The sequence below is a fragment of the Manacus candei genome, unplaced genomic scaffold (assembly GCF_025592945.1).
Source record: "Manacus candei isolate 608988 ecotype Guabito, Panama unplaced genomic scaffold, ASM2559294v1 h1tg000566l, whole genome shotgun sequence".
NCBI classification, from domain to species: domain Eukaryota; kingdom Metazoa; phylum Chordata; class Aves; order Passeriformes; family Pipridae; genus Manacus; species Manacus candei.
The window spans coordinates 14,562-40,231 of record NW_026138614.1 but is presented as its reverse complement, the minus strand read 5'-3'; the positions used below and the strand labels follow the sequence as shown (position 1 = coordinate 40,231).

The window sequence follows — 25,670 nt, the reverse complement described above, 5'->3', positions numbered from 1 at the left end:
TATCCCATTGCTCTTTTTGCCCGTTTTCTGCCAGTTTTCCCTCAGAATCCTCCATTTTCTCCCACCCAAATCCCCTTTTCCCCCAGTTTTCCTTCACTTTTCCCTCAGAATCCTCCATTTTCTCCCACCCAAATCCCCTTTTCCCTCAGTTTTCCCTCACTTTTCCCTCAGAACCCTCCATTTTCTCCCACCTAAATCCCCTTTTCCCCCACTTTTCCCTCACTTTTCCCTCAGAACCCTCCACTTTCTCCCACCCAAATCCCCTTTCCCCCCAGTTTTCCTTCACTTTTCCCTCAGAATCCTCCATTTTCTCCCGCCCAAATCCCCTTTTCCCCCAGTTTTCCCCCACTTTTCCCTCAGAATCCTCCATTTTCTCCCACCCAAATCCCATTTTCCCTCAGAACCCTCCACTTTCTCCCCCCCAAATCCCACTTTCCCGCCGTTTTTCCCCCATCCCACCCCATTCCCCCCCATTTTCCCCTCTTTTCGCCCCTTTTCCACGCCGTTATCCCGGATTTTCCCAGCCCTGAAGGTGATGACGGCGCTGGTGGACGTGGCCTTGGGCGTCCACGTCCAGCAGGACAACAACCAGAGGCACCTGGAGGCGGAAAAGGCCAAGGAGTTGGGAAGGAGGGCCACGGAAAAGATGGAAGCGCTGCTGGAAAAGCGCCGGGAGGTGAGTCTGGGGGGGTTTTTTAGGGGCTGGGGGGCTCCGGGACGGCCCTAAATCCCTCGGGATGCCCTTCCCGAAGCTCCTGGAGCAGCAGGAGGAGATGGAGGTGCTGATGAACGTCGTGTTCAAGGGGGTCTTCGTGCACCGCTACAGGTGGGAATCCCGGGATAAATCGGCAGGATTCGGGGATAAAGAGGGGCGGGAGGGAGGGAAATGGAGGATTCTGAGGGAAAAGTGAGGGAAAACTGGGGGAAAAGGGGATTTGGACGGGAGAAAATGGAGGGTTCTGAGGGAAAAGTGGGGGAAAAGTGAAGGAAAATGGGATTTGGGTGGGAGAAATTGGATGATTCTGAGGGAAAAGTGGGGGAAAAGTGGGGGAAAAGGGGATTTGGGCGGGAGAAAATGGAGGGTTCTGAGGGAAAACTGGGGGAAAACTGGGGGAAAAGGGGGGAAATGGGATTGGGGTGAGGGAAAATGGGATGGGAGGGGGAGAAAATGGGGGAAAACGGAGTTGGGAAGGGGGAAAATGGGATTGGGATGGAGGGAAAAGGGGGGAAATGGGATTGGGGTGAGGGAAAATGGGGGAAAATGGGGTTGGGATGAGGGAAAAGGGGGGAAAATGGGATTGGGATGAGGGAAAAAGAGGGAAAATGGGATTGGGATGAGGGAAAATGGGATTGGGATGAGGGAAAATGAGGGAGAATGGGGTTGGGATGAGGGAAAAAGAGGGAAAAACAGGATTGGGATGGGGGAAAATGAGGGAAAACCAGGATTGGGATGGGGGAAATGTGGGTCCTGTGGGAATTAGGGGTGTGATCCCGGGAATGCCGTGGGATTCAGGGACGTGGTTCCCGAAATCCGGGCCGTGTGCATGGAGGAGTTGGGAACGTGGATGAGGAGATTCCCGGGATCCTTCCTGAACGACAGTTACCTCAAGTACCTTGGGTGGACACTGCACGACAAGGTGGGGATTTTGGGGGAAAAGAGGGGGGAAATGGGGTGGGAGGGGGGAAAATGGAGGGAAAATGGGGTGGGAGGGGGGAAAATGGGGGGAAAATGGGGTGGGAGGGGGGAAAATTGAGGGGAAATGGGGTGGGATTGGGGAAAATTGAGGGGAAATGGGGTGGGATTGGGGAAAATGGGATGGGATTTGGGAAAATAAGGGGGGGGGAAATGGGGTGGGAGGGGGGGAAATGGAGGGAAAATGGGGTGGGATTGGGGAAAATGGAGGGAAAATGGAGTGGGATTGGGGAAAATAAGGGGGAAAAATGGAGTGGGATTGGGGAAAATAAGGGGGGAAAGTGGGGTGGGAGGGGGGAAAAGTGAGGGAAAATGGGGTGGGATTGGGGAAAATAAGGGGGGAAAATGGGGTGGGATTGGGGAAAATGGGGGGAAAATGGGGTGGGATTGGGGAAAATTGAGGGAAAATGGGGTGGGATTGGGGAAAATTGAGGGGAAATGGGGTGGGATTGGGGAAAATGGGATGGGATTTGGGAAAATAAGGGGGGGGGAAATGGGGTGGGAGGGGGGGAAATGGAGGGAAAATGGGGTGGGATTGGGGAAAATAAGGGGGGAAAGTGGGGTGGGATTGGGGAAAATAAGGGGGGAAAGTGGGGTGGGAGGGGGGAAAAGTGAGGGAAAATGGGGTGGGATTGGGGAAAATAAGGGGGGAAAATGGGGTGGGATTGGGGGAAAATAGGGGGGGAAAATGGGGTGGGATTGGGGAAAATGGAGGGAAAATGGGGTGGGATTTGGGGAAATAAAAGGGAAATGAGGTGGGATGAGGGAAAATGGGGGGAATGGGGTGGGATTGGGGAAAATGGAGGGAAAATGGGGTGGGAGGGGGGAAAAGTGAGGGAAAATGGGGTGGGATTGGGGAAAATGGAGGGAAAATGGGGTGGGATTGGGGAAAATGGGGGGAAAATGGGGTGGGATTGGGGAAAATGGGGGGAAAATGGGGTGGGATTGGGGAAAATGGGGGGAAAATGGGGTGGGATTGGGGAAAATGGGGGGAAAATGGGGTGGGATGGGGGGGACATGGGGGATTTTGGGGTTGGGATGTGGGAAAATGGGGAAAATGGGCTGGGAATGGGAGGAAAATCAGGGATTTTGGGGGTTGGGATGAGGGAAAATGGGGTGGGATGAGGGAAAATGGGGTGGGATGAGGGAAAAGGGGGATCCTGGGGGTGGGAAGGGTGCCCAGAATTCCCCAATTCCCCTTTCCCAGCAAGGGGAGGTTCGGCTCCAGTGTGTGAAGGCTCTCCAGGGAATTTATGGAAACCCAGACATGGCCCAGCAGCTGGAATTGTTCACTGGGAGGTTCAAGGTGAGGGGAAAGAGGGTTGGGATGGGGGGAAAGGGGGATAATGGGGTGGGGATGGGGGGAATGAGGGAAAAGGGGGGTGGGATGGGGGGGAAATGAGGGAAAATGGGGTTGGGAAGGGGGAAATGGGGCTGGGATGCAGGGAAATGGGGCTGGGATGAGGGGAAAAGGGGGAAAAGAGGGTTGGGATGGGGGGGAATGAGGGAAAAGGGGGTTGGGATGAGGGAAAATGGGGTAAAATGGGGTTGGAATGGGGGGAAATGAGGGAAAATGGGATTGGGATGGGAGGAAATGGGGTTGGGATGGGGGGAAATGAGGGAAAATGGGATTGGGATGGGAGGAAATGGGGTTGGGATGGGGGGAAATGAGGGAAAAGGGGGTTGGGATGGGGGAAAATGGGGTAAAATGGGGTTGGGATGGGAGGAAATGGGGTTGGGATGAGGGAAAATGGGGTTGGGATGGGGGAAAAGAGGATTGGGATGGGAGGAAATGGGGCTGGAATGAGGGAAAATGGGGTTGGGATGGGGGAAAATGGGGCTGGGATGAGGGAAAATGGGGTAAAGGGGTTGGGATGGGAGGAAATGGGATTGGGATGAGGGAAAATGGGGTTGGAATTAAGGAAAAATGGGGAAAAACAGTATTGGGATGAGGGAAATGGAGTTGGGATGAGGGAAATGGGGTTGGGATGAAGGAAAATGAGGTTGGGATGGAGGGAAATGGGGAAAAACAGTATTGGGATGAGGGAAATGGAGTTGGGATGAGGGAAATGGGGTTGGGATGAGGGAAAATGGGGGAAAACAGGGTTGGGATGAGGGAAATGGGGTTGGGATGGAGGAAATGGGGTTGGGATGGAGGGAAATGAGGTTGGGATGGAGGGAAATGAGGTTGGGATGGAGGGAAATGGGGGAAAATGGGCTGGGATGGGAGGAAATGGGGCTGGAATGGAGGGAAATGGGGTTGGGATGAGGGAAAACAGGATTGGGAAGAGGGGAAATGGGGGAAAACGGGGCTGGGGGAGAATTGGGGGGTCCTGGGGGGTCCCCAAATTGTCCCCTCGTCCCCCTGGCAGCCCCGGCTCGTGGCCATGGCCCAGGACAAGGAGCCTGAGGTGGCCCTGGAGGCTGTGAAGCTCCAAACCCTCCTGGTCCAGTGAGTCTGGGGGCTCTTGGGGGGCTTTTGGGGGGTCCTGGGGGCCTTTTGGGGGGTCCTGGGGGAATTTTGGGGGGGTCCTGGGGGAATTTTGGGGGGTCCTGGAAGGGTTTTGGGGGGGATTCAGGCCCAGGACAAGGAGCCTGAGGTGACCCTGGAGGAGGTGAAGCTCCAAACCCTCCTGGTCCAGTGAGTCTGGGGGCTCTTGGGGGGCTTTTGGGGGGTCCTGGGGGCCTTTTGGGGGGTCCTGGGGGAATTTTGGGGGGGTCCTGGGGGAATTTTGGGGGGTCCTGGGGGTCGTTTGGGGATCCCAGGAGGGGTTTGGGGGGTCCTGGGGAGAGTTTGAGGGTCCCAGGAGGGATTTTGGGGATCCTGGAGGGGGATTTGGGAGGTCCAAGGGGGGCTTTGGGAAGGTTTGGGGGGTCCCAGAAGGGGTTTGGGGGGTCCCAGGTGGGATTTTGGGAATCCTGGGGGGAATTTTGGGAGTCCTGAGGGGGATTTGGGGAGTCCCAGGAGGGGGTTGGGGTTTGGGGGGTCTTGGGGGGGGGTTGGGGGTCCCAGGAGGGATTTTGGGGAGTCCTGGGGGGGGGTTTGGGAAGGTTTGGGGGGTCCCAGGAGGAATTTGGGAGTCCCAGGAAGGGTTTGGGGGGTCCCAGGAGGGATTTTGGGAATCCTGAGGGGGATTTGGGGGGTCTTGGGGGGAATTTGGGGGGTCCCAGGGGAGATTTGAGGGGTCCCAGGAGGGATTTGGGGGGTCCTGGGGGGGCTTTGGGGGGTCCCAGGAGGGGTTTTGGGAACAGAAAGGGGGAGAATGGGAATGGCAGGGACCAGGAATTGGGGGTCAGGACCCCCCCAAATCCCAAATTCCCAAGGATTTGAAGGAATTCTTGATAGAAAAGGATAAGGGGAGAAGGAATTTGGGAGCAGGAATGGGGGGAAACTGGGAATTGGGAATTGGGAATGAGGAAAAGTGGGAATTGGGAATGAGGAAGGAGGAAAATGGGAATGGCAGGGATCAGGAATTAGGAATCAGGACCCCCCCAAATCCCAAATTCCCAAGGGTTTGGAGGAATTCCTCTTGGAAAAGGATAAGGGGAGAAGGAATTTGGGAGCAGGGACAGGGAGAACTGGGAATTTGGGAGCAGGAATGGGGGGAAACTGGGAATTGGTGACTGGGAATGGGTGGAATGGGAACGGGAGAAGCAGGAATTGTGCCAAAATTCCCAGGAATTTGGGGGATTCCCTGTCGGAGGAGGATTGCCAGAGCATTTATCCCGTGGTTTTCGTGGCCAACCGGGCTCTGGCCTCGGCTGCTGGAACGTTCCTGTTCCACAGGTGAATTCCTGGGAATTCCCATCTCCCTGTCCCATCATTCCCGACCCCTGGAATACCCCAAACCCTTGGAATTCCCACCCCAAACCCTTGGAATTCCCAACCCCAGCCTTGGGTACTGGAACGTTCCTGTTCCACAGGTGAATTCCTGGGAATTCCCACCCCCCCTCCTGTCATTCCCAACCCCTGGAATACCCCAAATCCTTGGAATTCCCACCCCAAACCCTTGGAATTCCCACCCCAAACCCTTGGAATTCCCACCCCCAGCCTTGGGTGCTGGAATGTTCCTGTTCCACAGGTGAATTCCTGGGAATTCCCCCCCCCCCTCCTGTCATTCCCAACCCCTGGAATGCCTGAAATCCTTGGAATTCCCACCCCCAAACCCTTGGAATTCCCACCCCCAGCCTTGGGTTCCTGTTCTACAGGTGAATTCCTGGGAATTCCCACCCCCCTGTCCCATCATTCCCAACCCCTGGAATGCCTGGAATCCTTGGAATTCCCATCCCAAACCCTTGGAATTCCCACCCCAAACTCTTTGGAATTCCCACCCCAAACTCTTTGGAATTCCCACCCCAAACCCTTCAGAATTCCCACCCCCAATCCTTCAGAATTCCCACTCCCAAATCCCTCAGAATTCCCCCCCAAACTCTTTGGAATTCCCCCCCAAACCCTTTGGAATTCCCCCCCAAACCCTTTGGAATTTTCCCCCCCAAACCCTTTGGAATTTTCCTCCCAAACCTTTTGGAATTCCCACCCAAACCCTTTGGAATTTTCCTGCCAAACCCTCAGAATTCCCACCCCACTCTTAGGAATTCCCACCCAAACCCCTCGGAATTCCCCCCCCAACCCCTTTGGAATTCTCTCCCAAACCCCTCAGAATTCCCACCCCAAACCATTGGAATTCTCACCCCAAACTTTCTGGAATTCCACCCTCAACCCCTCAGAATTCCCCCCCAAACCCTTGGAATTCCCACCCTAAACCCTTTGGAATTCCCATTCCCATCCCACCCCCCTCTCCCCCCATTCCCAACCCCTGGAACTCTCCAAAAACCCCTGGAATTCTCCCCCCTCCCCCTTCCAGCCCTCAGGAAAAACATCTGGAGCCCTGGGGGTGGGAATTCCCGGAATTGGCCTTGGAATGAGCTCGGGGAGCCTCCCAGCAGCTGGAATTACCTCAGCCCTGTCCCAGCCCTGTCTCCCGGGAATTAGGGGGGGAGGAGGGGCTGTTTGTCCCAAATTCCCGGAATCCCACCCTGCTTTTCCCAATTTTCCCCCCATTTTTCTCAATCCCACCCTATTTTCCCCCCATTTTTACCAATTTTCCCCCCATTTTTCCCAATTTTCCCCCTATTTTTCCCAATTTTCCCCCTATTTTTCCCAGTTTTCCCCCCATTTTTCCCATTTTTCCCCCCATTTTTCCCAATTTTCCACCCATTTTTCCCAATTTTCCACCCGTTTTTCCCAATTTTCCCCCTATTTTTCCCAGTTTTCCCCCCATTTTTCCCAATTTTCCACCCATTTTTCCCAATTTTCCACCCATTTTTCCCAATATTCCCCCTATTTTTCCCAATTTCATCCCATTTTCCCCCCATTTTTCCCAGTTTTCCCCCCATTTTTCCCAATTTTCCCCCCATTTTTCCCAATCCCACCCCATTTTCCCCCCATTTTTCCCAGTTTTCCCTCATTTTCCCTCCATTTTTCCCAATTTCCCCCCATTTTTCCCAATCCTTCCCATTTTTCCCTCCACTTTTCCCAATCCTTCCCCATTTTCCCCCTATTTTTCCCAATCCCACCCCCTTTTCCCCCCATTTTTCCCAATTTTCCCTCCCATTTTCCCTCCATTTTTTCCCAATTTCCCCCCCATTTTTCCCAATCCCCCCATTTTTCCCCCCATTTTTCCCAATCCCACCCCATTTTCCCCTCTTTTTCCTCCATCCCAATCCCATTTTTCCACAGTTTTCTCCCATCCCAATCCCAAAATCCTCAATTTTTCCCCAATCCCAACCCTTTTTCCCCCATTCCACCCCCAAATTCCCCCTTTTTTCTCCCTTTTCCTCCTTTTCCTGCCCTTTTCCCCCTTTTCCAGGCTCCTGGACCCCCAAAAACACGGGAATGGGAATGGGGACAACAAGACCTTCTTCCAGCTCCTCGTCACCTTCTTCTTGGACAGTGAGGTGCCACATTTTTTTGGGATTTGGGGGGGATTTTTTAGGAATTTTTTGGAATTTTTTTGGAATTTTTTGGAGAAATTTTTTAGGATTTTTTTTTATTTTTTGGGGATTTTTTTTTAGGATTTTTTTGGATTTTTTTTGGATTTTTGGGGGGATTTTTTAGGAATTTTTTGGAATTTTTTTGGAATTTTTTGGAGAAATTTTTTAGGATTTTTTTTTATTTTTGGGGGATTTTTTTTAGGATTTTTTTGGAATTTTTTTTGGATTTTTTTTGGATTTTTGGGGGGATTTTTTAGGAATTTTTTGGAATTTTTTTGGAATTTTTTAGAGAAATTTTTTAGGACTTTTTGTTATTTTTTGAGGATTTTTTTGGATTTTTTTTGGATTTTTTTTTGGATTTTTTTTGGATTTTTGGGGGGATTTTTTAGGACTTTTTTGGATTTTTTTTGGAATTTTTTGGAGAAATTTTTTAGGATTTTTTTTTATTTTGGGGGATTTTTTTTAGGATTTTTTTGGATTTTTTTTTATTTTTGGGGGGATTTTTTAGGACTTTTTTTGATTTTTTGGGGGGATTTTTTAGGATTTTGGGGGGATTTTTTTGATTTTTTTTTTATATTTTGGGGGGTTTTTTTAGGATTTTTTTCAGGGATTTTTTGAGGATTTTTTAGGATTTGGGGGGGATGTTTTAGGATTTTTTGGGGATTTTGGGGGGGAATTTTTTAGGATTTTTTGGGGATTTTGGGGGGGATTTTTTAGGATTTTTGGGGGGGATTTTTGGGGGAATTTTTTGGAGATTTTTGGGGGGGATTTTTTAGGATTTTTTGGGGGATTTTGGGGGTTTTTGATTTGTTTTGGGATTTTTTAGGATTTTTTTGGGATTTTTGGGGGATTTTTTGGAGGATTTTTTGGGGGATTTTTTAGGATTTTTTTAAGATTTTTGGGGCGATTTTTTAGGATCTTTTGGGGATTTTGGGGGGGATTTTTTAGGATTTTTTGGGGGGATTTTTGGGGGAATTTTTTTGGGATTTTTGGGGGGATTTTCTGGGGGGATTTTTTACGATTTTTGGGGGATTTTGGGGCGATTTTGGGGGGATTTTTTAGGATTTTTTTTTTTATTTTTCAGGATTTCTTTTTATTTTTTCAGATTTTTGAGGGGATTTTTTTTGATTTTCATGGGATTTTTTTGGATTTTCCTGGGATTTTTGGGGGATTTTCATGGGATTTTTTGGGATTTTCGTGGGATTTTTGGGGGTTTTCATGGGATTTCTTGGGATTTTCATGGGATTTTTTTGGATTTTCATGGAGTTTTTTTGGATTTTCGTGGGATTTTTGGGAATTTCCTGGAATTCTGTGGGAATTTGGTCCCTTTTCCCCCTCCCAGCTCCAGGAACACGCAGAATTCCCGGGATCTGGGGAGGGTTTCAGATGATCCCAGAGAGGATTTCTTAGGATTTTGGGTGGGATTTTTTGGATTTTGGGGGGATTTTCATGGGATTTGGGGGGATTTTCGTGGGATTTTTTTTGATTTTCCTGGGATTTTTGGGAATTCTGTGGGAATTTGGGTCCTTTTCCCCCTCCCAGCTCCACAAACACCCAGAATTCCCGGGATCTGGGGGGGGCTCCAGAGAGAATTTTGTGGGATTTTGGGTGGGATTTTTTAGGGATTTTGGGGGGATTTTTTAGGATTTTTTGGGGGGGATTTTTTAGGATTTTTTTTGATTTTGGGGGTATTTTTGGGAGGATTTTTTGGGGATTTTTTTAGGATTTTTTTGGGATTTTGGGGGAATTTTTTTAGGATTTTTGGGGGATTTTTTTGGGGGATTTTTTAGGATTTTTTTGGGATTTTGGGGGAATTTTTTTAGGATTTTTGGGGGATTTTTTTGGGGGATTTTTTAGGATTTTTTTGGGATTTTGGGGGGATTTGGGGGGGATTTTTTGGGCATTTTTGGGGGGGATTTTTTAGGATTTTTTTTTTTGATTTTTCAGGATTTCTTTTTATTTTTTCAGATTTTTGAGGGGATTTTTTTGGGATTTTCATGGGACTTTTTGGGATTTTTGTGGGATTTTTTTGGGATTTTCATGGGATTTTCTGGGATTTCCGTGGGATTTTTTGGGGAGTTTCATGGGATTTTTTTTGATTTTCATGGGATTTTCATGAGATTTTTTTGGGTTTTCATGGGATTTTTTGGGGATTTTCATGGGATTTTCTGGGATTTCCGTGGGATTTTTTTTGATTTTCATGGGATTTTTTGGGGGGATTTTCATGGGATTTTTTGGGATTTTCGTGGGATTTCTTGGGATTTTCATGGGATTTTTTGTGGGATTTTTGTGGGATTTTTGGGGATTTTCATGGAATTTTTGGGATTTCCGTGGGATTTTTTGTGGGATTTTTGTGGGATTTTTTGGGATTTTCATGGGATTTGGGCGGATTTTCGTGGGATTTTTTTTGATTTTCCTGGGATATTTGGGAATTCTGTGGGAATTTGGTCCCTTTTCCCCCTCTCAGCTCCACGAACACCCAGAATTCCCCAGGTCTGAGGGGCTCCAGAGGAGATTTTTGGGGGGATTTTCATGGGATTTTTTTGGATTTTCATGGAATTTTTTTTTATTTTCCTGGAATTTTTGGGAATTTCCTGGAATTCTGTGGGAATTGGGTCCCTTCTCCCCCCCCAGCTCCACGAGCACGCCGCCTACCTGGTGGACAGCCTGTGGGAATGCGCCGGCTCCCGGCTCCGGGACTGGGACACGGCCACGGGGCTGCTGCTGGGGCAGCACACCAGTGAGCAACTGGGGGCACTGGGGGGCACTGGGAGGGGGCTGGGAGGCACTGGGAGGGACTGGGGGGCACTGGGAGGGCACTGGGAGGGACTGGGGGGCACTGGGGGGCACTGGGAGGGACTGGGAGGCACTGGGAGATACTGGGGGGGCACTGGGACCATGAAACCCACCCTGGGCTTTACTGGGCCAGGTTTTCCCACTCCGTACTGGTCCATACTGGTCCGTACTGGTCCATACTGGTTTATACTGGTCCCTACTGGTCCATACTGGTTCGTACTGGTGTCCCATCCCCTTGCAGGCCTGGAGGACCGTCAGGAGAAGGCCCTGGTGGAGATCGTGGCCTGCAGTGCCCTCCAGGTGGCCCAGGGCCACCCCCCCGTGGGACGGGCGGGCCCACGCAAGGTACCGGGAATTCTGGGAATTCTGGGAATGCCACAGGGGGGTCGGGGGTTTTGGGGATTTTGGGGGGATTTTTTAGGAATTTTTTTGGAATTTTTTTGGAATTTTTGAGGGGATTTTTTAGGATTTTTTTGGGGATTTTTTAGGAATTTTTTTGGATTTTTTTTTGAATTTTTGAGGGGATTTTTCAGGATTTTTTAGGAATTTTTTTGGAATTTTTGAGGGGATTTTTCAGGATTTTTGGGGGGGATTTTTTTGGAATTTTTGAGGGGATTTTTTAGGATTTTTTTGATTTTTGAGGGGATTTTTCAGGATTTTTTTTTTATTTTTGGGGGGATTTTTCAGGATTTTTTTTGGATTTTTTGGGGATTTTTTAGCATTTTTTTGGAATTTTTGAGGGGATTTTTTAGGATTTTTGGGGGGATTTTTTAGGAATTTTTTTGGAATTTTTTTGGAATTTTTGAGGGGATTTTTTCAGGATTTTTTGGGGATTTTTTTGGATTTTTTAGGAATTTTTTGGATTTTGGGGTGATTTTTTAGGAATTTTTTTTGAATTTTTTGGAACTTTTGAGTGGGTTTTTTAGGATTTTTTTTTATTTTTGAGGGGATTTTTTAGGATTTTTGGGGGGATTTTTTTGGAATTTTTTGGAATTTTTGAGGGGATTTTTTAGGATTTTTTTTATTTTTTTGGGGGATTTTTCAGGATTTTTTTTTTATTTTGGGGGGGATTTTTCAGGATTTTTTTGGGATTTTTTGGGGATTTTTTAGCATTTTTTTGGAATTTTTGAGGGGATTTTTTAGGATTTTTGAGGGGATTTTTTGGAATTTTTGAGTGGATTTTTTAGGATTTTTTTTTATTTTTGGGGGGATTTTTTAGGATTTTTTTTAGGAATTTTTTTGGATTTTGGGGGGATTTTTTAGGAATTTTTTTGAATTTTTGAGGGGATTTTCCAGGATTTTTTTTTTATTTTTGGGGGAATTTTGGGGGAATTTTTAGGATTTTTGGGGGAGGAATTTTTCGGGATTTTTTTGGGATTTGGGGGGATTTTTTTGGGGGGAAGGAGGGGAAATTCCAGCCCCAAATTCCCGTTCCAAGGTGACATCCAAGGAGAGGAAGGAGCAGGAGGAGGAGAAATCCCGACTGAGCCGGAGCCTCATCCCCGTGCTGCCCCAGCTCCTGGAAAAGGTGGGAATGGGATTTGGGGATATAGTTGGGATATTGGGATATGGGGGGGATTTGGGAATTTTGGGATGTTTGGGATATTGGGGGGATTTGGGGATATTTGGGATATTGGGGGGATTTGGGATATTGGGGGGATTTGGGATATTTGGGGGGATTTGGGGATATTTGGGACATTGGGGGGATTTGGGATATTTGGGATATTGGGGATATTTGGGACATTGGGGGGATTTGGGATATTGGGGGGATTTGGGGATATTTGGGATATTGGGGATATTTGGGACATTGGGAGGGATTTGGGGATATTTGGGATATTGGGGAGATTGGAGGGATTTGGGATATTTGAGATGTTGGAGGGATTTGGGATATTGGGGATATTTGGGATATTGGGGGGATTTGGGGATATTTGGGATATTTGGGATATGGGGGGGATTTTGGATATTTGGGATATTTGGGATATTGGGGGGATTTGGGATATTGGGAGGATTTGGGGATATTTGGGATATTGGGGAGATTGGAGGGATTTGGGATATTGGGGATATTTGGGATATTGGGGGGATTTGGGGATATTTGGGGATATTTGGGGTATTGGGGGGATTTGGGATATTTGGGGATATTTGAGGATATTTGGGATATTGGAGGAATTTGGGATATTGGGGGGATTTGGGGATATTTGGGATATTGGGGATATTGGGGACATTTGGGATATTTGGAATATTGGAGGGATTTGGGGGTATTTGGGGATATTTGGGATATTGGGGGGATTGGGGACATTTGGGATATTGGGGATATTGGGGGGATTGGGGATATTGAGGGAATTTGGGGATATTTGGGATATTTGGGACATTGGGGGGATTTGAGATATTTGGGATGTTGGAGGGATTTGGGGATGTTTGGGATATTGGGGGGATTTGGGATATTTGGGGTATAGTTGGGATATTTGGGATATGGGGGGGATTTGGGATATTTGGGGTATTGGGGGGATTTGGGGACATTTGGGATATTTGGGACATTTGGGGTATTGGGGAGAATTTTGGGATATTTGGGATATTTTGGGATATTTGGGATATTGGGGGGATTTGGGACATTTGGGATATTTGGGATTTGGGATTTGGGGTCCCCCTCCTTCCCTCCCATCCCAGTTTTCGGCCGATTCCGACCCCGCGGCCGCTCTGCTGACGGTGCTGAGGCACCTGGAGCTGGGAATGTTCCACACGGGCAGGATGGAAAAGGTGGGGCTCCCAGTACATCCCAGTACATCCCAGTGCCTCCCAGTAACCCCCCAGTGCTTCCCAGTAACCCCCCAGTGCCTCCCAGTAACCCCCCAGTGCCATCCCAGTATGTCCCAGTGCCATCCCAGTGCTGAGGCACCTGGAGCTGGGAATGTTCCACACGGGCAGGATGGACAAGGTGGGGCTCCCAGTACATCCCAGTACATCCCAGTAACATCCCAGTTCAACCCAGTAACCCCCCAGTACAGCCCAGTAACCCCCCAGTGCCATCCCAGTGCTGAGGCACCTGGAGCTGGGAATGTTCCACACCGGCAGGATGGAATAGGTGGGGCTCCCAGTTCAGCCCAGTACATCCCAGTTCAGCCCAGTTCATCCCAGTCCCCTCCAGTTCCATCCCAGTTCATCCCAGTGTCTCCCAGTGCATCCCAGTTCATCCCAGTGCCCTCCCAGTACGATCCAAGAGCCATCCCACGGGTGCCATCCCAGTGCTCTGAGTGTTCCCAGTGCCCTCCCAGCTCCATCCCAGTTACTCCCAGCTCCATCCCAGTGCCTCCCAGTTACTCCCAGTCCCTCCCAGCTCCATCCCAGTTCCTCCCAGTGCCTCCCAGTTGCCCCCAGTTGCTGTATCCCCCCCCCAGGCCCTCTCCCAGGTGCTGTTGCAGGTGCGGGAGGTTTTCGGGAAGCACCGGGAGCGGAAGGTTCTGGACATCCCAGTTACTCCCAGCTCCATCCCAGTGCCTCCCAGTTCATCCCAGTGCCTCCCAGTGCCTCCCAGTTCATCCCAGTTCATCCCAGTGTGTCCCAGTTACCCCCAGTGTCCGTGTCTCCCCCCAGGCCCTCTCCCAGTTGCTGTTCCAGGTGCGGGAGGTGTTCGGGAAGCACCGGGAGCGGAAGGTTCTGGACATCCCAGTTACTCCCAGTGCCTCCCAGTGCCTCCCAGTTACTCCCAGTCCCTCCCAGTTCATCCCAGTGCATCCCAACACATCCCAGTTCATCCCAGTGCCCTCCCAGTACAATCCAAGAGCCATCCCACGGGTGCCATCCCAGTGCTCCGAGTGCTCCCAGTGCCCTCCCAGTGCCTCCCAGCTCCATCCCAGTGCCTCCCAGTTACTCCTAGTGCCTCCCAGTTGCTCCCAGTGTGTCCCAGTGTCCGTGTCCCCCCCAGGCCCTCTCCCAGGTGCTGTTGCAGGTGCGGGAGGTGTTCAGGAAGCACCGGGAGCGGAAGGTTCTGGACATCCCAGTTACTCCCAGTGCCTCCCAGTGCCTCCCAGTTACTTCCAGTTGCTCCCAGTACCTCCCAGTTGCTCCCAGTGTGTCCCAGTGTCCGTGTCCCCCCCCAGGCCCTCTCCCAGGTGCTGTTGCAGGTGCGGGAGGTGTTCGGGAAGCACCGGGAGCGGAAGGTTCTGGACGCGGCCTCGCGGGCCCTCCACGCCCTCTGCGACCCCCAACTGCCCCTGCACGGCCGGGGGGACGTCACCAGGGGCCTCCTGGGGGACAGCCTGGGGGACAGGTGCCACCTCCAGGTCACCGAGGTGCTCCAGGTGGGAATGGGGACGTTGGGAATGTTGGGAATGCTGGGAATGTTGGGATCTGAACTGGGAATGGCGGGATTTGGACTGGGAATGGTGGGATTTGGACTGGGAATGGTGGGATGTGAACTGGGAGTGGTGGGACATGGGGACACTTTGGGGACACTTTGGGGCCACTCTGGGGACAGCCTGGGGGACAGGTGCCACCTCCAGGTCACCGAGGTGCTCCAGGTGGGAATGGGAATGTTGGGAATGCTGGGAATGGTGGGAATGTGGGCTGGGAGTGGTGAGGTTTGAACTGGGAATGGTGGGGTTTGAACTGGGAGTGGTGGGATTTGGACTGGGAATGGTGGGATTTGAACTGGGAATGTTGGGAATGTTGGGATCTGGACTGGGAATGTTGGGAATGTTGGGATCTGACCTGGGAATGTCGGGAATGTCCCCCAGGCCGAGGCCCCGGACGAGGAGGATCTTTACGGGCTGGCGACGACCCTCACCAGGATCTCGGCCCTCTTCAAGTCAGGGGGGGATTTGGGGGGATTTGGGGGGGTTTGGGGGATTTGGGGGGATTTGGGGGATTTGGGACATTGGGGGGATTTGGGGGGATTTGGGGATGTTGGGGGGATTTGGGGGTGTTGGGGGGATTGGGAGGATTTGAGGGATTGGGGGGATTTGGGGGATTTGAGGGGATTTGGGGACATTGGGGGGATTTGGGGACATTGGGGGGATTTGGGGACATTGGGGGGATTTGGGGGGATTGGGAGGATTTGGGGACATTTGAGGATTTGGGGATGTTGGGGGGATTTGGGGACATTGGGGGGATTTGGGACCTTTGGGACATTGGGGACATTTTGGGGGATTTGGGGACATTTTGGGGGTTTGAGAGGATTTGGGATATTGGGGGGATTGGGGACATTGGGGGAGTTTGGGATATTGGGGACATTTGGGGGATTTGGGGACATTTGGGGGGATTTGGGGAATTTGGAGGGGTTTAAGAGGATTTGGGATATTGGGGGGATTGGGGACATTGGGGACATTTTGGGGGATTTGGGAACATTTTGGGACATTGGGAGGGTTTGGGACATTTGGGATATTGGGGACATTGGAGGGATTTGGGACAATTGGGGTATTGGGGACATTGGGGGGATTTGGGGACATTTTGGGGGATTGGGAGGGTTGGGGACATTGGGAACCTGTCTCCTGCTGTCCCCAAATGTCCCTAAAAGTCCCCAAATGTCCCCCCAGTGCCCACGACCTGACCCCCTGGAAGCTTTTTGGTCCCTGCTCCCGACTGCTCCGGCACGGCATCGACACCGGGGAGCTGCCGGCACAGGTGGGGGCACTGGGGCACCTGGGGGCACTTTGGGGACACCTGGGGACACCTGGGGACACCTGGGGACATTTTGGGGACAGTTGGAGACATTTTTGGGACATTTTGGGGACATTTTGGGGACACCTGGGGACACTTGGGGACACTTTGGGGACATTTTGGGGCACTTTGGGGACACTTGGAGACATTTTGGGGACACTTGGAGACATTTTGGGGACACCTGGGGGCACCTGGGGACACTTGGGGACACTTTGGGGACACCTGTGGACACCTGGAGACACTTTTGGACACTTGGGGATGTTTTGGGGACGTTTTGGGGACACTTTTGGACCCCTGGGGACACTTTGGGGACACTTTGAAGACACTCTTGGACCTTTGAGGACACTTTGGGGACACTTTTGGACCCCTGGGGACACTTTGGGAACATTTTGGGGACACCTGAGGACACTTTTGGACCCCTGGGGACACTTTGGGGACATTTTGGGGACACTTTGAGGACACTTTTGGACCTTTGAGGACACTTTGGGGACACTTTTGGACCCTTGGGAACATTTTGGGGACACTTTGGGGACACTTTTGGACCCCTGAGGACATTTTGAGGACACTTTTGGACCTTTGAGGACACTTTGGGGCCACTTTTGGCCCATCCCTGTCCCCAGGTGTCCGTCCCCGCCCTGTCCTGCCTCTTCTTCCACGTGATGTGGGAGCTGTCCCGCCTGCCCGACTCCGGCGTCCCACAGGTCAGGGGGAGCTCCCAGCACGACGTTCCAGAACCTTCTCCTGCTCTCCAACCCCTTCCAGAACCTTCTCCTGCTCCCCAACCCCTTCCAGAACCTTCTCCTGCTCCCCAACCCCTTCCAGAACCTTCTCCTGCTCTCCAACCCCTTCCAGAACCTTCTCCTGCTCTCCAACCCCTTCCAGAACCTTCTCCTGCTCTCCAACCCCTTCCAGAACCTTCTCCTGCTCTCCAACCCCTTCCAGAACCTTCTCCTGCTCTCCCAAACCTTCCAGAACCTTCTCCTGCTCCCCAACCCCTTCCAGAACCTTCTCCTGCTCTCCAACCTTTCCAGAACCTTCTCCTGCTCTCCAACCCCTTCCAGGACCTTCTCCTGCTCTCCCAAACCTTCCAGAACCTTCTCCTGCTCTCCAACCCCTTCCAGAACCTTCTCCTGCTCTCCAACCCCTTCCAGAACCTTCTCCTGCTCTCCAAATGCTTCTCCTGCTCTCCAGACTTTTCCAGAACCTTCTCTTCGTCTCCAACTTTTCCAGAACCTTCTCCTGCTCTCCAACCCCTTCCAGAATCTTCTCCTGCTTTCCAAACCCTTTCCCTGCTCTCCAACCCCTTCCAGGACCTTCTCCTGCTCTCCCAAACCTTCCAGAACCTTCTCCTGCTCTCCAACCCCTTCCAGAACCTTCTCCTGCTCTCCAACCCCTTCCAGAACCTTCTCCTGCTCTCCAAGCTTTTCTTGTTCTCCAGAACCTTCTCCTGGGGATCCAGAACCTTCTCTTGGTCTCCAACTTTTCCAGAACCTTCTCCTGCTCTCCAACCCTTCCAGAACCTTCTCCTGCTCTCCCAAACTGTCCAGAACCTTTTCCTGGAGATCCAGAACCTTCTCTTGGTCTCCAACTTTTCCAGAACCTTCTCCTGCTCTTCCCAACCCCTTCCAGAACCTTCTCCTGTTCTCCAACCCTTCCAGAACCTTCTCCTGGAGATCCAGAACCTCCTCCTGGAGATCCAGAACCTCCTCCTGGTCTCCAACTTTTCCAGAACCTTCTCCTGCTCTCCAAACCTTTTCCCTGCTCTCCAAACCCCTTCCAGCCCCTTCTCCCTCTCTCCCCCCCCCCCAGCCCCTCCCCATCCCCGTGACATTCCCGAAATCCCCCGGAATTCCCAGGCCCAGCTCCGGAGCGTTCGCTCCAAGGCTCTCACCCTCTGCTCCCTGAGCCAGAGCTGCCTCAGCGACCCCCAGCCCCAACTACGGGAACAGGTCAGGGGGTTTGGGGGGTCTGGGGGGGCTTGGGGGGATTTGGGGGGGGCTTGGGGGGCATTTGGGGGGAATTTGAGGGAGTTTGGGGGGATTTTCAGGGAAAATTGGGGGATTTGAGGGGGGTTTGGGGGATGGTTGGGTGATTTGAGGGGGATTTGGGGGGATTTTGGGGGGATTTTGTGGGGATTCGGGGGGGATTTTTGGGGAGAATTGGGGGATTTGGGGGGGTTTGGGGAGGATTTGAGGGGGATTTGGGGGGATTTTGGGGGGATTCGGGTGGGATTTTTGGGGAGAATTGGGGGGTTTGAGGGGGTTTGGGGCGATTTGGGGGGGTTTTGGGGGGTTTGGGGGGGATTTGAGGGGGTTTGGGGGGGATTGGGGGGGATTTGAGGGGGGTTTGGGAGGGAATTGGGGGGGAATTTCAGGGAAAATTGGGGGATTTGAGAGGGTTTTGGGGGGTGGTTGGGGGGGATTTGAGGGCGATTTGAGGGGGATTTGGGGGGGTTTGGGAGGGATTTGAGGGGGTTTGAGGGGGATTGGGAGGAATTGGGGGGGATTTGGAGGTGATTTGAGGGGGGTTTGGGGGGGATTTTGGAGGATTGGGGGGGATTTGGGGGGATTTGGGGAGGATTTGAGGGGGATTTGGGGGGGTTTTGGGGGGCTTGGGGGGGATTTTAGGGGGAGAATTAGAGGATTTGGGGGGATTTGGAGGGATTTGAGGGGGATTTGGGGGGGGTTGGGGCGATTTGGGGGGGTTTTGGGGGGTTTGGGGGGGATTTGGGTGGATTTGGGGGGGGCTTGGGGGGGATTTGAGGGGGTTTGGGAGGGATTGGGGGGGTTTGGGGGGGATTTGAGGGGGGTTTGGGAGGGAATTGGGGGGGAATTTCAGGGAAAATTGGGGGATTTGGGGGGATTTGGGGGGTGGTTGGGGGGGATTGGGAGGGATTTGAGGGGGTTTTGGGGGTGATTTGAGGGGGGTTTGGGAGGGAATTGGGGGGGAATTGGGGGGGTTTGGGGGGGATTTGAGGGGGTTTTGGGAGGGAATTGGGGGGGAATTTCAGGGAAAATTGGGGGATTTGGGGGGGTTTGGGGGGGATTTGGGGGGGATTTGGGGGGTTTGGGGGGAATTGGGGGGGGTTTGGGGAGGATTGGAGGGATTTGGGGGGGTTTTCGGTGGGTTTTGGGGTGTTTTGGGGTGTTTTGGGTGGTTTTTGGGATGTTCTGGGTGGTTTTTGAGGTGTTTTGGGGTGTTTTGGGTGGGTTTTGGGGTGTTCTGGGTGGTTTTTAGTGTGTTTTGCGTGGTTTTTGAAGGGATTTTTGGGCTATTTTGAGGTTTTTATGGCTCTCCAGTTGGTTCCATGTCCCAACCCCTCTGGAATTGCCCTTGCCAGGCCTTTGTGGTGCTGAGTGACCTGCTGGTGGTGCTGGGCCCTGCCCTGCCCGGGGCCGGGCGCTCGGAGCTGGAGCCGCTGGTGCTGCCGCCGGAGCCGGGGCTGCACTCCCAGCTCGCCTCCTTCCTCATGGACCACGTCTTCCTGCAGCCCCCCGACAGCGGGGACCACCCCCACGGCACCGGTGGGTCCCCGCGTCCCACGGGAGCCATCCCGGAACCCCAGAATTCCCGGGATCCCGCGCTTCCACCGGGCCTCCATCCCGGGATTCCTTGGGTCTCCAGAGGGGTCTCCAGCAGGTTTTTGGGGGTCTCCAGAGGGTTTTTGGGGGTCTCCAGCAGGTTTTTGGGGGTCTCCAGCAGGTCTTTGGGGGTCTCCAGGAGGTTTTTGGGGGTCTCCAGGAGGTCTTTGGGGGTCTCCAGGAGGTTTTTGGGGGTCTCCAGGAGGTCTTTGGGGGTCTCCAGCAGGTTTTTGGGGGTCTCCAGAGGGTTTTTGGGGGTCTCCAGGAGGTTTTTGGGGGTCTCCAGGAGGTTTTTGGGGGTCTCCAGGAGGTCTTTGGGGGTCTCCAGGAGGTTTTTGGGGGTCTCCAGAGGGTTTTTGAGGGTCTCCAGGAGGTTTTTGGGGGTCTCCAGCAGGTCTTTGGGGGTCTCCAGCAGGTTTTTGGGGGTCTCCAGGAGGTCTTTGGGGGTCTCCAGAGGGTTTTTGGGGTCTCCAGGAGGTCTTTGGGGGTCTCCAGGAGGTTTTTGGGGGTCTCCAGCGGGTTTTTGGGGGTCTCCAGGAGGTCTTTGGGGGTCTCCAGGAGGTTTTTGGGGGTCTCCAGGAGGTTTTCGGGGGTCTCCAGGAGGTTTTCGGGGTCTCCAGGAGATCCTTTGGATTATCCAGGAGGTCTTTGGGGGTCTCCAGGAGGTCTTTGGGGGTCTCCAGGAGGTCTTTGGGGGTCTCCAGGAGGTTTTGGGGGTCTCCAGGAGCTCCCTTGGATTATCCGGGTGGTCCTGGGGATCTCCAGAGGGTTTTCCAGGAGGTTCTGGGGATCCCTTGGATTTTCCTGGTGATCCCAGGGTTCTCCCAAAGCCCCAGAATTCCCAGAATTCCCATTTTATCCCCCTTTTTTTCCCAGAGGAGGCCGAGGGCCGGCTCCAGGAGCTCCCTTGGATTTTCCAGGTGGTCCTGGGGTTCTCCAAGAGATCCCTTGGACTATCCCTGTGATCCTGAGGTTCTCCAGAGGCCCTGGCATTCCCAGAATTCCCATTTTAATCCCCCTTTTTCCCAGAGGAGGCCGAGGGCCGGCTCCAGGAGCTGCACCGGCGCCGGCAGCTCCTGGCGGGGTTCTGCAAAGTGCTGCTGCACGGGGGGCTGGAGCTGCGCCGCGCCTCCGACGTCTTCAAGCACTACTCCAAGGTCTGGGAACGCTGGGAATGCTGGCAAGGGCTCCAGGGACCTCCAGGGAGCTTTGGGAATTCTTGGGGCCCTCCCCAGGCCCGGATTTCCCGGGATTTTGGGAGCTCCGGGAGGTTTCTCCACGTCCGTGGGGTCTCCTGGGGGTATTTGGGGGTCTCCTGAGGGTCTCCAGGGGTTTTCCAAGGGGTCTCCAGGGGGATTTGGGATCTCTGGGGGTCACAGGGGGTCTCCAGGGATATTCAGGAATTCCCCATTCCTGGTTTTCCAGGGATTTCGGGATCTCTGGGAGGTTCTCCAGAAGGTTTCTCCACATCCGTGGGGTCTCCTGGGGGGGGTTTTGGGCCACTCCAGGGGGTCTTTGGGGGTCTCCAGAGGAATTTGGGATCTCTGGGGGTCCCAGGGAGTCTCCAGGGATCTTTGGGAATTCTTGGTGTCCCCCCATTCCCAGTTTTCCGGGGATTTTGGGATCTCCAGAAGGTTCTCCAGAAGGTTCTTCACATCTGTGAGGGCTCCAGGGGGTCTCTTGGGGGTACTTGGGAGTCTCCAGGGGTTTTCCAAGGGGTCTCCAGGGGGATTTGGGATCTCTGGGGGTCCCTGGGAGTCTCCAGGGATCTTTGGGAATTCTTGGGACCCTCCCCAGGCCCGGTTTTCCCGGGATTTTGGGATCTCCAGGAGGTTCTCTGGGAGGTTTCTCCACATCCGTGGGGTCTCCTGGGGGGGGTTTTGGGCCACTCCAGGGGGTTTTTGGGAGTCTCCAGGAGTTCCTGAGATTATTTGGGATCTCTGGGGGTCCCAGGGGGTCTTCAGGGATCTTTGGGAATTCTTGGGACCCTCCCCAGGCCCGGATTTCCCGGGATTTTGGGAGCTCCGGGAGGTTTCTCCACGTCCGTGGGGTCTCCTGGGGGTATTTGGGGGTCTCTTGGGGGTCTCCAAGGGAAGTTTGGGAGTCTCCAGGGGAATTTGGGGTCCTGGGGGTCTCCAGGGATCTTTGGGAATTCTTGGGGCCGTCCCCAGGCCCGGTTTTGGGGGGATTTTGGGGTCTCCAGGAGGTTCTCCACATCCGTGGGGTCTCCTGGGGGGGGGTTTGGGCCACTCCAGGGGGTCTTTGGGGGTCTCCAGGGGGGATATTTGGGATCTCTGGGGTCTCCAAGGATTCTCCAAGAATTTGGGAATTCTTGGGGCCCTCCCCAGGCCCGGATTTGGGGGGATTTTGGGATCTCCTGAGGTTCTCCAGGAGATTCTCCATGTCCATCTTCTCCAGGGGGTCTCTGGGGGTCTCCAGGAATTCCTGGGGGTCCCTGGGGGGTCTCCAAGGGATCTTTAGGAATTCCTGGTGTCCCCCCATTCCCAGTTTTATGGAGATTTTGGGATCTCCTGAGGTTCTCCAGGAGGTTTTCCATGTCCATCTTCTCCAGGGGGTTTTTGGGGGTCTCCAGGAATTCCTGGGGGGATCTTTGGGATCTCTGGGGGTCTCTGGGGGGTCTCCAAAGGATCTTTAGGAATTCCTGGTGTCCCCCATTCCCAGTTTTCCAGGGATTTCGGGATCTCCTGAGGTTCTCCAGGAGGTTCTCCAGGAGGTTTTCCATGTCCATCTTCTCCAGGGGGTCTCTGGGGGTCTCCAGGAATTCCTGGGGGGATCTTTGGGATCTCTGGGGGTCTCCAAAGGATCTTTAGGAATTCCTGGTGTCCCCCTTCCCAGTTTTATGGAGATTTTGGAATCTCCTGAAGGTTCTCCAGAAGGTTTTCCATGTCCATCTTCTCCAGGGGGTCTCTGGGGGTCTCCAGGAATTCCTGGGGGGATCTTTGGGATCTCTGGGGGTCCCAGGGGGTCTCCAGGGATATTCAGGAATTCCCCATTCCCAGTTTTCTGGAGATTTTGGGATTTCTTGAGGTTCTCCAGGAGGTTCTCCAGAAGGTTCTTCACATCCCTGAGGGCTCCAGGGGGTTTTTGGGAGTCTCCAGGAATTCCTGGGGGTCTCTGGGGGGTCTCCAAAGGATCTTTAGGAATTCCTGGTGTCCCCCCTTCCCAGTTTTCCAGGGATTTCGGGATCTCTTGAGGTTCTCCAGGAGGTTCTCCAGAAGGTTCTTCACATCCCTGAGGGCTCCAGGGGTTTTTTGGGAGTCTCCAGGAATTCCTGGGGGGATCTTTGGGATCTCTGGGGGTCTCCAAAGGATCTTTAGGAATTCCTGGTGTCCCCCATTCCCAGTTTTATGGAGATTTTGGGATTTCTTGAGGTTCTCCAGGAGGTTCTCCAGAAGGTTCTTCACATCCCTGCGGGCTCCAGGGGTTTTTTGGGAGTCTCCAGGAATTCTTGGGGGGATCTTTGGGATCTCTGGGGGTCTCTGGGGGGTCTCCAAGGGATCTTTGGGAATTCCTGGTGTCCCCCCTTGCCAGTTCTACGGGGATTTCGGGGACATCATCAAGGAGACGCTGCGCTGGACGCGGGACCTGGATCGCGTCGAGTGGGCCCGGACCCTCCTGCTCAGCCTCCAGCAGGTCCCTGGGGGGGGAATTCCGGGGGTTTTCCCGGATTTCTGGGAATTCTGGGGGGGTTCTGGGAGGTTCTGGGAGGTTTCAGGGGGTTCTGGGGGTCTCCAGAGGGTTCTCCAGGAGGTTTTGGGATCCCCAGAGGGCTCTCCAGGAGGTTTTTGGGGGTCTCCAGGAGATCCCTCAGATCCTCCAGGAGGTCCTGAGGTTTTCCAGAGGGTTTTCCAGGAGGTTTTTGGGATCCCCAAGAGGTCCTGGGGGGTCTCCAGAGGGTTTTCCAGGAGATTTTGGGATCCCCAGACAGTTTTCCAGGAGTTTTTTGGGATCCCCAGACAGTTTTCCAAGTGATTTTGGGAGTTTCCAGAGGGTTTTCCAAGTGATTTTGGGATCCCCAGAGGGTTTTCCAGGAAGTTTTTGGGGTCTCCAGGAGGTTTTTGGGGTCTCCAGAGGGTTTTCCAGGTGATTTTGGGATCCCCAGAGGATTTTCCAGGAGATTCTGGGAGTTTCCAGGGAGTTTTCCAGGAGATTTTGGGATCCCCAGAGGGTTTTCCAGGAGATTTTGGGAGTTTCCAGAACATCCCTTGGATTTTCCAGGTGGTCCTGGGGGTCTCCAGAGGGTTTTCCAGGAAGTTTTTGGGGTCTCCAGGAGATTTTGGGGGTCTCCAGGAGATCCCTTGGATTTTCCAGGAGGTCCTGGGGGTCTCCAGAGGGTTTTCCAGGTGTTTTTGGGATCCCCTGAGGGTTTCCCAGGAAGTTTTTGGGATCTCCAGAGGGTTTTCCAGGTGGTCCTGGGGGTCTCCAGAGGGTTTTCCAGGAGTTTTTTGGGATCCCCAGGGAGTTTTCCAGGAGATTTTGGGATCCCCAGAGGGTTTTCCAGGAGATTTTTGGGGTTTCCAGAGGGTTTTCCAGGAGATTTTGGGATCTCCAGGAGCTCCCTCGGATCCTCCAGGATGTCCTGAGGTTTTCCAGAGGGTTTTCCAGGAGATTTTGGGATCCCCAGAGGCTTTTCCAGGAGTTTTTTGGGATCCCCAGAGAGTTTTCCAGGAGATTTTGGGAATCCCCAAAGGATTTTCCAGGAGATTTTAGGAATTTCCAGAGGGTTTTCCAGGCGATTTTGGGATCCCCGGAGAGTTTTCCAGGAGATTTTGGGATCCCTGGAGGATTTTCCAGGAGATTTTGGGATCCCCAAAGGATTTTCCAGGAGATTTTAGGAATTTCCAGGGGATTTTCCAGGCAATTTTGGGATCCCTGGAGAGTTTTCCAAGTGATTTTGGGATCCCCAAGAAGGTTTTCCAGGAGATTTTAGGAATTTCCAGGGGCTTTTCCAGGAGTTTTTGGGATCCCCAGCCAATTTCCCAGGCGATTTTAGGATCCCAAAGGAATTTTGGGAATCCCCCTGACCCTTTTCCCCCCCCCCTTTTCCAGCTGCAGTCGGAGCTGCTGCTCCAGGAGGGCCCCCGGATCCGGGAGCTGCCGGAATTCCAGGAAATCCGGGACCTGGGCCGCAGGTTTTCCCTCTTTTTCAGCCTCCACCACCTCCGGAACCGCCCGGCCCTGCTCACCCTCCACAGGTTTTCCGGGTGGTTTTGGGGTGATTTTGGGTTCCCTGAAGTGTTTTTGGGGTCTCTGAGATGGTTTTTGGGGTCTCTGGGCTGATTTTGGGTTCCCTGAGGTGCTTTTGGGTTCCCTGGGCTGTTTTTGGGGTGTTTTTGGGGTCCCTGAGGTGTTTTTGGGTTCCCTGGGCTGATTTTTGGGGTGTTTTTGGGGTCCCTGAGGTGCTTTTGTGTTCCCTGTGCTGGTTTTTGGGGTGATTTTGGGTTCCCTGAGGTGTTTTTGGGTTCCCTGGGCTGATTTTTGGGGTGATTTTGGGTTCCCTGAGGTGTTTTTGGGGTCTCTGAGGTGTTTTGGGGTTCCCTGGGCTGATTTTTGGGGTGATTTTGGGTTCCCTGAGGTGTTTTTGGGATCTCTGAGATGGTTTTTGGGATCTCTGGGCTGATTTTGGGTTCCCTGAGGGGATTTTGGGGTCCCTGGGCTGGTTTTGGGGTGATTTTGGGTTCCCTGAGGGGATTTTGGGATCTCTGGGGTGTTTTTTGGGGTCTTGGGATGGTTTTTGGGGTCCCTGAGGTGATTTTGGGGTCTCTGAGGTGGTTTTGGGGTGATTTTGGGGTCTCTGAGGTGCTTTTGGGGTCCTGAGGTGCTTTTGGGGTCCCTGAGGTGCTTTTGGGTTCTCTGGGCTGTTTTTGGGGTGTTTTTGGGTTCCCTGAGGTGTTTTTGGGTTCCCTGGGCTGTTTTTGGGGTGTTTTTGGGTT

General features: G+C 52.8%; 1 protein-coding gene and 1 long non-coding RNA gene across 2 annotated transcripts in view; both read left to right on the top strand.

Moving 5' to 3' along the window:
* The first annotated feature begins 452 nt into the window (after positions 1-452).
* The window catches only part of LOC127466026 (cohesin subunit SA-3-like), a 33,051-nt gene continuing 7,833 nt past the window's right edge, over positions 453-25,670 (top strand). Inside the window, exons 1-21 of the mRNA XM_051776617.1 lie at positions 453-676; positions 753-826; positions 1,514-1,637; positions 2,901-2,999; positions 4,066-4,145; positions 5,373-5,480; positions 7,564-7,651; positions 10,322-10,427; positions 10,725-10,828; positions 11,922-12,011; positions 13,148-13,237; positions 14,072-14,131; positions 14,638-14,778; positions 15,214-15,284; positions 16,012-16,099; positions 16,756-16,836; positions 17,992-18,084; positions 19,476-19,659; positions 20,746-20,873; positions 23,269-23,370; positions 24,787-24,932. Of these exons, the coding sequence (XP_051632577.1) occupies positions 536-676; positions 753-826; positions 1,514-1,637; positions 2,901-2,999; positions 4,066-4,145; positions 5,373-5,480; positions 7,564-7,651; positions 10,322-10,427; positions 10,725-10,828; positions 11,922-12,011; positions 13,148-13,237; positions 14,072-14,131; positions 14,638-14,778; positions 15,214-15,284; positions 16,012-16,099; positions 16,756-16,836; positions 17,992-18,084; positions 19,476-19,659; positions 20,746-20,873; positions 23,269-23,370; positions 24,787-24,932 (2,198 nt within the window). The 5' untranslated portion in view covers positions 453-535. The remainder of the gene's footprint in view (positions 677-752; positions 827-1,513; positions 1,638-2,900; positions 3,000-4,065; positions 4,146-5,372; positions 5,481-7,563; positions 7,652-10,321; positions 10,428-10,724; positions 10,829-11,921; positions 12,012-13,147; positions 13,238-14,071; positions 14,132-14,637; positions 14,779-15,213; positions 15,285-16,011; positions 16,100-16,755; positions 16,837-17,991; positions 18,085-19,475; positions 19,660-20,745; positions 20,874-23,268; positions 23,371-24,786; positions 24,933-25,670) is intronic.
* On the top strand, positions 23,740-24,703 carry LOC127466029 (uncharacterized). Its single transcript, XR_007902580.1, has 3 exons — positions 23,740-23,791; positions 24,293-24,333; positions 24,649-24,703. It is a non-coding gene; the product is annotated as an uncharacterized LOC127466029 (long non-coding RNA).